Here is an 11599-nt window from a genome sequence, read left to right as displayed (position 1 = left end):
GTAACATTGTCTTTCTGCCCATGTCTTCATGTACATAATTATTCTTCTCATCCCTCTTCAGTGTTCTGCACTCATATCTGAAATGCCCCTTGGTGGTACAATAGTAACATTGTCTCTCTGCCTTAGGAGTTCTAGCTTCATCCCTAGATTTGCTTCTGTCATCACCTCTAGAATGAGATGGTTTTATGATATTACCTCTCCCCTGCTTCTCTGTGACAAGGATCTCTGAGTAAGAGGAGCTGCTTCGTGAACCCCTTATTGTCTCCTCATTCAACAACCGGTAGCTATCTCCATGGAAATAACTCCATCCTTAGCGGCTCTGTTAAGAGAAACTGCTAATGTCTCCCAATTGTCGGGTAGAGAGTTTAATAGGAACAAAGCCTCAACTTCGTCACCCATATTAATCTTCATCAAGTGCAACTGATTGATGGTATTCCGTACTTTATTAAGATGCTAAGACATTGAAGAACCTTCTTTGTACTTCGTGTTAGCAAACTTCTTAATGAGCAGTACCTTATTTCTGGCCGACTTTCTCTCAAAGAGGTCTTTGAGTTTCTTCCACAAGCCAAAAGTAATAGTCTCTTGGGATACATGGTGGAAGACACTGTCCTCAATCTACTGTCGAATGTTTAGCGGCTCTGTTAAGAGAAACTGCTAACGTCTCCCAATTGTCGGGTAGAGAGTTTAATAGGAACAAAGCCTCAACTTCGTCACCCATATTAATCTTCATCAAGTGCAACTGATTGATGGTATTCCGTACTTCATTAAGATGCTAAGACATTGAAGAACCTTCTTTGTACTTCGTGTTAGCAAACTTCTTAATGAGTAGTACCTTGTTTCCGGCCGACTTTCTCTCAAAGAGGTCTTTGAGTTTCTTCCACAAGCCAAAAGTAATAGTCTCTTGGGATACATGGTGGAAGACACTGTCCTCAATCTACTATCGAATGTACCCAATTGCTTTTCTGCCAAGCTTGCTCCACTTAGCCAGAGCAATCGCTTCCAGTTTTTCTCTCCCATTCTTAATGGGTTGTGCCAAGTCCTTGCAATAGAGTAAGTCTTCCATCTTGGTTTTCTAGATAGTGTAGTTTGCTCTATTTAGACTAGTCATTCGAGTGTTCACAGAATGATCCATCTCTACAAGCTATTTCAACTCAAACCTTCTTCCAGGGATTTTATCAAACACCTTCCGAGCAAAATTTGGATAATAACCTAGGTTAATCTAACCTGACTCTAATACCACTTGTTGGGGACAACGATACTAATCGATCCCCACTACTAAGATAACTTGCATTTGGACCAACTACAATCTCCAGACAAAAATCTAAACTTTCACTATAACTAACCTAGCAAGCCCAACTCTCTAAACAACTATCACAAACAAGTTATAATAATGCAAAGAAAATAAAGTATACCATAACACAAAGATGTACAGTGGTTCGGCCAATGATGTCTACTTCCACAAGAGCTAATTCTATTATAAGTGTGGGAAGGAAGATTACAATCACTCCTCTCAAGTCTCTCCACCTTACTAGATCTCTCTTCTCTCTTTACAAATTTTTCTCTTTGGAAGGGTTTTCTCTCAATCTTGATTGCTCTCAAAATTGGGTTTCAATTCCGTTACTTAGGTTTTCCAAGACCGTACTTCTGTTTTTATATTGCACTTTCAATTTTGCGGTTACTGTAGAAATAGAAACTGCAAATATAGGCATGGGCACGGGCGCGCTCTCGGCAAGGCCAATTCAAGCGCGTGAGCCCTCAAAAGTCCAGTAACAAGGGCACGGGCGTGCCTTGGGCTCGGCCAATCTGAGTGCGCACGCGCTCAGACCTCATCACATGAACAGTACGGCTTTTTCCAGCTTCTTCCTCATCCTCATGTGAGGGATAACTCCAACATGGGGGATTACGGAATGTTGGGCAGTAATAGTGAGTTACCAATTAGCTTGGAGCATATATATTTCTTTTTCCCTGTAAGGAAGGTGTTCATTCGGACGAAATTTCAGAATTCATTCTTGCATAATGTATATGGCCTACACGCCAGTTACGGAGAACTGAAGCCAAATCAGCAATGTTCGCACAAGCTAGTTGCTAATTCTAAATTATATTAACAAGGGGCTCTTGTTGATAAATACAGCTTGAACCATCATAATTTGCACATGATGGTGCATTGAACACTTGAACAACTTCATATAGACTCGTCAAGTAATTTAAGACACTTAAAGTTCGCACTTCTTATTAACAGTACTTGACAAAGTTTTACCTAGAGCACCTAATGATCATGACAAGTTATTGATGAAGTGAATAAAGTGATAGATATGTGGCTGAAGAAAATGGCCAAGGTCACACTCTGGTGTGTTCGGATGGACCCAAGTAGGTGGATGCATGAGTCATGTGGGAAGATGTTAAAGAGTTAAGGTTGGTTATTTTAGCATCTATATAGTCAACAATTTCCACACATAGCTGTTGGAACATATGTATTCTGATTAATTTCAGGAATTGACAGAGGGAACTATATATGGAAATAGGGGCTGCAGTGGTCCCAATTACGATTTTGACCAATTAAATGGGCTCTCGTGAAGTCACTTGAGTCTAAAAGGGCGATTTGATAGGCGATTTCTTATCTTCAAGAGTCCACTTTCATATTGAACTATGAATCTATCAGAGTTTGAGCTCCCACCTGCTGTTGAGAACACAGTGAGAGCAGCAATCAAGAAACTACGGCAGCGAAAATGTTACTGATGCAAGTGAAAAAAGACAGCTTTTTTCATATGCAGATGCAGCAAGGCAAGTTAGACCACCACAATTCGATTTCCAAAACCTTTCCCAGCCTGAGAAGATGGGGGAGTACCTAACTATTCAAATCCCTCAAGCCGCTTATGAACGTGGTTTGCAGTATTGCAAGTTCTGTCTCATTGGGAGGATTGATCTGATAAAAGTACCAATTGACAGGGTGAGGCAGATTGCAAAGGAGAAATGGAATCCTTCTGGAGACTGGCTCATCACACCTATAGGTAAGGGTTATCTCTTCATTCGATTTTCTAATGCCGATGATTTGAATAGAATCTGGGCTAAGGGCTCCTAGATCTTTGGGGATTTTCCCTTGAGACTTAGCGCTTGGAGCCCTGATTTCAACCTAGATGTATAACGCCAATCTCATGCCCTCATTTGGGTTAGATTCCCAGGTCTGAGTCAAGAATATTGGGACCCCAAAGCTCTCATGTCAATTGCTCGAGATGTGGGGCATCCTATGCAAATCGACCAAAAAACACTTAATAGAGACTTCGGCTACTTCGCAAAAGTATTGGTAGATGTGGATCTATCTTGTACTATTCCTGATCAAATCTATGTGAATACTAAAAATACGGAATTCTGGCAAACTGTAGAAGTTGGTCAGCTACCTAAAATGTGCAATCATTGTAAGTGTGTTGGGCACCTAGTCACTGATTGCAAAAATTTGAAAGGAGTCATGCAACAACAAGACAAAATGAAGGTTGTGGCTGAGGATATTGCACCTATATCTCATCAAGCGGATGTTGGTACCATGCATGGGTAAGAAAAGACGTCGGAAGAAAACTGCTAATGCGAATGAGAAGGGGAAGGAAACATGGGTCCCTAAAGCACCTCAAGTTAAAGATGTCTCAAATAAATTTAGCGTACTTGCAGACCTTGCTGATGCATGTTTATGCATATGAGTCTAACATTTCAGCAACTAAATCATCCTCACCGATGGTTGAGAAGGCTGCAGAAAGCACCCAAGTTGAGGTGGTTGAAGTGATTAATGTTGCAGACAACCTGGATGTAGAGAATGAGCAATTTGTCCAAGCTTCAGCAGGAAAATCTCTGTGTCAAGACGGAACTGAAAACTTTGTTGAAGGTGCACTGGAAGATGTAGATTATGGAACTGATAATGAGGGTAGTGGATCTGAGGATGAAGTCAATAGTGGCTCTGAACCAGAATACGCGGATGCCCTCAATGCACCAATTGAAACTCTAGTCCCTACCAGTGAACGCAGCAACGAGGCAACCGCTAACTTGGCTGAAAATCTTGTTACTACTGATAAAGATTTGTCAGATGATGTTGACAAGGGGGGATATGAGATGAATCAAATGAGGTCAGATGTTGAGATTCAAGGGTTTCCAATTCTCAACATAACTCCTAACTTAGCATCCCCTCTTGATATAGATAAAGGCACTGCAGTTGGGAGCCCGAATAGTCGAGTAAACTCCTATTCTTCTTTATCTACAAGATATGCAGATCATTCTTCTTCCATTACTGGAGATGGAAACAGGCTCAAATTATTGAATGAGGCAAATTTACTGCTAAAATCGGTTAATTGGGCTGACCTCGCAGATGATGATGAAAATGCCGAGGATGGTAAAGAACCATGGAAGAAGATAACAATGAAAAAGTATAAGCCTGCATGGATGTCGCAGGAGCATGTTGATGACGAGGATAACTCACAAGATGGTGATGAACCATGGAAGATTCAAAATAAGAAAGGAAGCAAGGAACCATGACAGATTCAAAAAAAGAAAGGAAGCAAGAAAAAGGGGAAAGATGTGGATCTGACTCTTCTTCCACCCAGGGCTAGAAAAATTCCAGCAAGATATAAATGAATTACTTTTTTTGGAAATACACATGGTTTAGACATTAGAATGAAGGCTTCATCACCCTCAAGGATTTTATTTTTTGGTTTCAAAGTGGGAACTTAATTCAGCCCGGGTGGTGCTTAACCCCTGGATTGTAACCTTATTATTATATATAATATATTCACATTTTGCCTGCAAAAAAAAAAGGGCAGCAGTGGTAAAATATTTTTAGAAACTCTGTGGTTGTGCGTGGTAAACCACTGATTTGAAACATGCAAACTCACAAACAGAAAACTTCAAACTATTTCTGATGACTTACACCAGGGACGGCCGAAGATGAGCTCGGATGAGCTATATCTGGTTCCTATCCCAAATATCCTTTTTGTTGAGACATAATTAAATATCCAGAAGTTTGTCTTGTTAATAATGGCGAACTTGAAGCTGTACTCTTTCCATTCGAAATTTTCAAAATCAAACCAGTTGATTCAAGGTGTTGGAATGGGTTTGGAGGTGGGCTAATCTCGTGTCCTCCTTCTAGCATCTTCACCACAGTGCTCATAAGCGGTCTTGCCTGAGGCAAGTACTGAACGCCCCACAAAGCAATCATAGACATTCTCTCTGCTTTCTCTCAGTTTCTCTCTTCAATAGAACAAGACTCCATGATCCCACCTAACTGTCCTTGATTGAAATTCTCCCAAGTCCACCTCGGAAGCCACTCACGGCCCTCACTTAAACTAGCATCGAGGTTTCTCCTCCTTCCAACGATCTCGAACAAAAGCATTCCAAAGCTGTATACATCACATTTATGAGAGACTGGGTATGGCTGCCACAACTCTGGCCCCGCATATCCTGGGGTGCCTTTACATCCTGTCATGGCTACATGAGTATCTTTGTTACAAAGCTTTGCCAATCCAAAGTCTGCAACCTTTGGAGTGAAGGCTTCGTCAAGAAGCACATTTTCAGGTTTTATGTCATAGTGAATTATCCTCTTTTGGCATTCCTCGTGCAAGTATGCAATTCCTTTCGCTGTTCCAATTGCAATTTTTTGTATTATTTCCCATTGAATTGTCTTGTTTTCACCAAATAAGAACTGGTCAAGAGACCCATTCTCCATGTATTCATAGACGAGCGCTCTCATGGTTGAATGGAAGCAAAACCTGTATAATCTGACCAGATTGACGTGGTAAGTTCTTCCAATTGTGCTTACTTCTACCATAAACTGTTTCTCAGCTTGCTTGTTCGAGTTGTTGTTTAGTATCTTAACAGCTACTTTCTCTCCATCTGGAAACTGTCCTTTGTAGACTACTCCATATCCACCTAATCCTAGTACCATGCTGTAGTTATTGGTGATGCCTTCCAATTGTTGAGGCGAAAATCGGATAGGCTTCTCTTTCGTTATGTCTCTGATACACCTTTCCGCGGTTGCTGTTTGAACTCGTGAATCTATATTTACTAGGAAGTCTTGTGGAATAGTAACTTTGACAGCATCAGTAATTGAATTTGGGTTTGCAGAATCATTATTGGAGATGCATGCATTCGTTGATACCAAATTCGCTGCCTTCTTGCACTTGATGATTAAAACGATTGTAACGACTGTTACCCCGACTATTACTGTAACAACTGCAAAATTTAGAAAAGTTAGATATGCGATTAACAGTTTCCAACCCATTTTGCATGACAAGAATCTTTATAGACTATTTATGAAGTATTCTGCTCAAGACCACATAAGAAAAAACAGCAAAACAAGCTGAAGATTTCTACGAACAACAGCACTATCACGATATTAATTATTAATACGTCTAATAAACTATAACAAATGTAATAAATTCAGATTAACTTGAAATGTATGCATTAATTAGCTTACTAATGGGAACTGCTACAGCCCATTTATACGTAGACATGATGCTGGCAAAAGATTTACGATGGTGGTGTCCGACGGGAAATTCGTAGAATTGAACCCATCACCTGGCCAGTTATTAGACATCTCTTCGGAGTTTCAACAAAATCAATGGATAAATAAAGAGAGTGCAAAAGTTTCTTTCAGTTTGGAAGTTAACTTCAAATTTCAACTTTCCCTAATTGGATACAAAACTTATACTTAATTGAATCATTATATATTTTTGCGATGAATCCAATGTATATATTAGAATATGGAAAAGAAACTCATATAAATATAGTGATTGTTTGACCATACTCTTTTTGTAAAAACCAATGTTCACATAATGTAAACTAGGCATTTATCTCCATCCTGTGTATAGTAGGACTTATTTTGGATCTTTGGTGGTGTATAATGGATATTTGGATGTCAATTCACTTATTTCCTATGCTGTTACTGTTTTTAAGGAGAATACCAATGAGACAAGTAATGGAAGGAGGATGCTTTGCTGTATCAGGAATGTGGTGTACTTAGACCTACTTTTTACGAGAAACTGAAAAGAAACAAAAAGGAGTTTTTGGCGTGTGGACTGTGGAGGGATCACAATGAAATTTCGTTGTGGTTGCAGTTCTCGATATGGAAGACCCGGTACCATAAGATGTTAAATAATGATCATGATGTTAAATTATGCTAGGAGATACATATAGTGGTTAGCTAGTTAGGTTAAAGAGATGAAGTGGAGAAGAAGAAGAAGAAAGGATGGAGGCACAAGAAGAAGGTAGGGTTTAGAGTATATTTACTCTAACCTACAATTCATATATTTATCCTAGGTGATAGGTTTCACCGAAATGGAAACTACTAAATAAGATACGGTCTCACACTTATAGAATGTGTGAGACTCTACATACTTCAACACCCCCCTTCAAGCTGGAGCATAGATATCGCTCATACCCAGCTTATTACCAATATAATTTAAAACTGGACGAATCACTGGTTTGGTGAAGATATCAGCTAACTGATCTCGAGACGCCACATAAGGAGTACATATGATGCAGTACAGATGCTTGCGGAAGAATACCTTGATGAATATGATAGGGTCGTCAAAGTATGAGTGGTTGCTCTGAGGAGTACGAGCGCGGGGTGCGCTCAGTTTACCTTGATACAAGCGCAGGTCACACTCAAAGCTAGTGAATGTTACAGTAGAGCAAGCGCGTGGTGCGCTTAGTTTTGTCTTGATATAAGCGCAGGTCGCGCTCTGGGCCTTATCGTGGGCTTTACACGAATAATCGATTGTTTTTCTTATTTTTGGTAGGATTGGTTCGGAAAAGTTACCGCTTGTTTAGTTTAGGGTTAGGATGCCTATTTAAAGGCTTAGGAGGATTGTGATAAGATCATTCATTGATTTTATAAAGTTATTTTATCGTTTCTTAGTTAAAGAGCGATTCTTTTGATTGTTTGTGAGCTAACGCACTTAGTATTACATTAGTTGGTATCAGATTCAGCTACGATCTAAATATGCCTCGTCAAGCAGCAAGAGGACGTGGTAGACCTCAGAGAGAAGCTTTTCTGGACGATGTGTATGCTCGTGACCTCATGGCCGAACTTTCAAGGCAGGTAGCAGCACTAACCCGCCAGGTCGAGGCCCTTAATTGGCAACCCGACCAACCACAAGACCGTGAACCACTACACAACACGTGGAGGACGTTCTGGAGGCAGAGGATAATAATTCCTTTGCTGTTTTGGAGGAGGATGATAATTTCCCGCGTGTTCCGCAACACAGAGAGAACAGACGCTGGGAATCGGGTTTGAAAATTGATTTGCCTGAGTTTCATGGCAACTTATAGCCGGACGATCTAATTGATTGGCTCGGGACTGTGGAGGAGGTTATGGAGTTCAAAGAGGTGCCAGATGACAAACAGGTGGCGCTTGTGGTAACTCGTTTTCGTGGTCGTGCTATGGCTTGGTGGCAACAGTTGAAAGCGACTCGTCACCGAAGAGGTAAATCTAAAATCGTTGATTGGGGGAAACTAAAAAAATATCTCCGTGCCGATTTTTTACCATTCAATTATACGCGTGAACTATATCAACTCTTTCAGAACTTGCGTCAAGGTGCAAAATCTGTGGATGACTATACCAAAGATTTTTATCAGTTATTGTCTCGTGTAGATTTGACAGAGTCTGATGATCAGTTGGTGGCCCGTTATATTGGGGGTTTTCGTTCTAACCTACATGATGCCTTGAACTTGTTTGATGTTTTTTCGATCTCTGAGGCTCATCGGCGTGCCTTAATTCTGGAAAAACAACAGAATCGTAAGAGTAGTGGTCATGTTCCCCGTACTCCTAATGTTCCTATCACTAGGCTGTAGGGTCCAGAAGCTCTAGGTCGTGGCACTAATGCGGTTAAGTGTTTTCGTTGTGGTGAGATGGGTCACTATGTTAACCGATGTTCCAAACTGCCTGCTCCTGGTAAGATTTTGTTTGCCGAGAATGAGGATATTAATGAGGATCCCGTGGGTGGTTTTCTGGGGGCTCCCATTTTTTATGTGGGTTCGGATGACAGTTCGAAAGAACTAGTCACTGGTGATAGGAGTGAACTTCTGGTGGTGCGCTGACTGTGTTTTACTCCTAAGGAGACTGAGGGTGATGGTTGGCTCTGCAACCATATTTTCCAGTCGACTTGTACCATTCTAGGGAAGGTCCGTAAAGTCGGGTTATTAATTCGGTAGTCGTGAATGTCATCTCTTCAAGTCGTTTCAGAAAACTTAACTTGGCCACTGAGAAACATCCGGCGCCTTATTCTCTCTCTCTTGGCTGAAGAAAGGCACAGAGGTAACAGTGACTAAACGTTGTTTGATTTCTTTTTCTATTAGTTCTAAATATGTTGATAAGGTGTGGTGTGGTGTTGTTACTATGGATACTTGCCATTTGTTATTGGGTTGCCCCTGGCAATTTGATCGGCGGGTTGCTCATGATGGTTGGAAGAATACTCATAGTTTTCAGTTTGAGGGTGTTAAAATTGTGTTAGTACCAACTCGGGAGCCTGTGCCCACAGCCTCACCCGAGCCAAAGTCTTCTTGTTTGGCTTTGCGCAGTTTTGAGACCGAAATGCTTGGTGCTAGTCACGTGTTTATTTTAATGTGTGAACCTAACACGCCAAAGATTGCAGTGCTAGCGTGTGTGCAGGGATTGTTACAGGAGTTCTCAAACCTTTTTCTGGATGAGTTACCGGCTAGTTTGCCTCCTATGAGGGACATACAACACCAAATCGATTTGGTTCCTGGTTCTAAAATCCTAAACCGTCTGCATTATCGGATGAGTCCGGAAGAGCATGCTGAGTTATAGCGACAGGTTATCGATTTGCTTGATAAAGGTTTTATTCGGGAAAGTTTAAGCCCATGTGCGGTTCCTACTTTGTTAGTTCCCAAGAAGGATGGGTCTTGGCGTAAGTGTGTTGACAGTCGAGCTATTAATAAAATCACTACCAAATACATATTTCCTATTCCAAGGTTAGATGATCTTCTCGATCAGTTACATGGTGCTGTCGTCTTTACCAAGCTTGATTTAAAATCGGGTTATTATTAGATTCGCATCCGAATTGGTGATGAGTAGAAGACCACCTTTAAGACTAAGGAGGGCTTATATTAGTGGTTGGTCATGTCATTCGGTCTCTCTAATGCACCCAGTACTTTCATGCGAGTCATGAACCAGGTGTTGAAGCCATTTTTGGGCAAGTGTGTGGTGGTTTACTTCGATGACATCTTAATTTACAACAAGGATACCACGTCTCATCTCCAGGATCTCCAAGCAGTGTTGTCTATCTTACGCCAAGCTCAGCTCTTTGCTGTTGTTGCCAAATGCGTTTTTTGTACTGACTCAGTTATGTTTCTGGGTATGTGGTTTTGGCAGCAGGTATCTCTGTGGATATGTCTAAGGTCGAGGCGGTTTGCTCCTGGCCTAGCTCGACGACTTTAACTGAAACCCGTAGTTTTCATGGGTTTGCTTCTTTTTATCGCCGCTTTGTTCCTCATTTTAGTACTATCACTGCTCCTATTACTAACTGTTTGTGTGGTAGTAAATTTCTTTGGTCTCTGACAGCTGAAGAGAGTTTTCAGTTTCTCAAGACTAAGCTTATTTCGGCACCAATTCTTAAACTGCTGGATTTTTCATCTCCCTTTGAAGTATGTAATGATGCTTCTAAAGTTAGTATTGGGGTTGTTCTTAGTCAGCATACTCACCCTATAGCTTATTTTAGTGAGAAACTCTCAAGTGCGAAACAGAACTATAGTGCTTATCAGTTAGAATTTTATGTCATTGTTCAGACCCTTAAACATTGGCGTCATTATTTGATTCACTCCGAATTTCTCCTTTATACTAACCATGAAGCACTTAAGCATATTGGTAACCAAGATAACGTCAGTGCCCGCCAACTGTGTTGGTCTAGTTATTTACAGGATTTTACCATTGTCTTGCGCCACAAATCTGGGGTTCAAAATTGTGTGGCGGATGCTCTTAGAAGGTGTTCTTTGTTGTTGGTGTCCTTGCGTACTTCGGATTTTGGGTTTGACTCTTTTCTTGAGATGTACACTAGTGATCCCTATTTTTCACTTATTCTGACTGATATACAGGAGGGCCAGTTATCTGAATTTTCTCTCCAGGAGGGGTTTTTGTTTAAAGGTAAGTGTCTCTGTGTTCCTGCCTACAACCTTCGTCTCCGCCTCATAACTGAATTGCATAATGAGGGCCATTTTGGGCGTGACAAGACACTAAGGCTCGTCTCTGAGTCTTATTTTTGGCCAGGTCTTAGCACAGATGTTCACAAATTTGTTGCTCGTTGTCATATTTGCCAAGTCTCAAAGGGCCATGCTATTAATGCAGGGTTATATATGCCTTTACCTGTTCCGAGTCGTCCATGGTGTGATATCAGTATGGACTTTGTTCTTGGTCTTCCTCGTACTCAACGGGGTCATGACTCTATTTTTGTGGTGGTGGATCGGTTCTCTAAGATGGCACATTTCATTGCGTGCAAGAAAACTACCGATGTTGTCAGTGTTGCACAGTTGTTCTTTCACGATGTTTACTGGTTACATGGTTTGCCTACCTCTATTGTTTATGATAGGGATACTCGTTTCCTTAGTA

At 41.0% G+C, this 11599-nt stretch overlaps 1 protein-coding gene across 1 annotated transcript; it reads right to left on the bottom strand.

The window, feature by feature from the left end:
- Positions 1–4780: 4780 nt before the first annotated feature.
- On the bottom strand, positions 4781–6735 carry LOC147508854 (G-type lectin S-receptor-like serine/threonine-protein kinase At5g24080). Its single transcript, XM_086601214.1, has 2 exons — positions 6452–6735; positions 4781–6207 (listed from the first exon to the last, which is right to left on the bottom strand). The coding sequence occupies exons 1-2, from the start codon at positions 6486–6488 to the stop codon at positions 5216–5218; spliced, it is 1029 nt and encodes a 342-aa protein (XP_086457340.1). The 5' UTR covers positions 6489–6735; the 3' UTR covers positions 4781–5215.
- Between the last annotated feature and the right edge of the window lie 4864 nt (positions 6736–11599).

The sequence above is a fragment of the Coptis chinensis genome, chromosome 3 (assembly GCF_015680905.1).
Source record: "Coptis chinensis isolate HL-2020 chromosome 3, ASM1568090v1, whole genome shotgun sequence".
Classification (NCBI taxonomy): Eukaryota; Viridiplantae; Streptophyta; class Magnoliopsida; order Ranunculales; family Ranunculaceae; genus Coptis; species Coptis chinensis.
The sequence above is the reverse complement of the archived record's forward strand: the minus strand, read 5'-3'. Positions and strand labels throughout refer to the sequence as shown.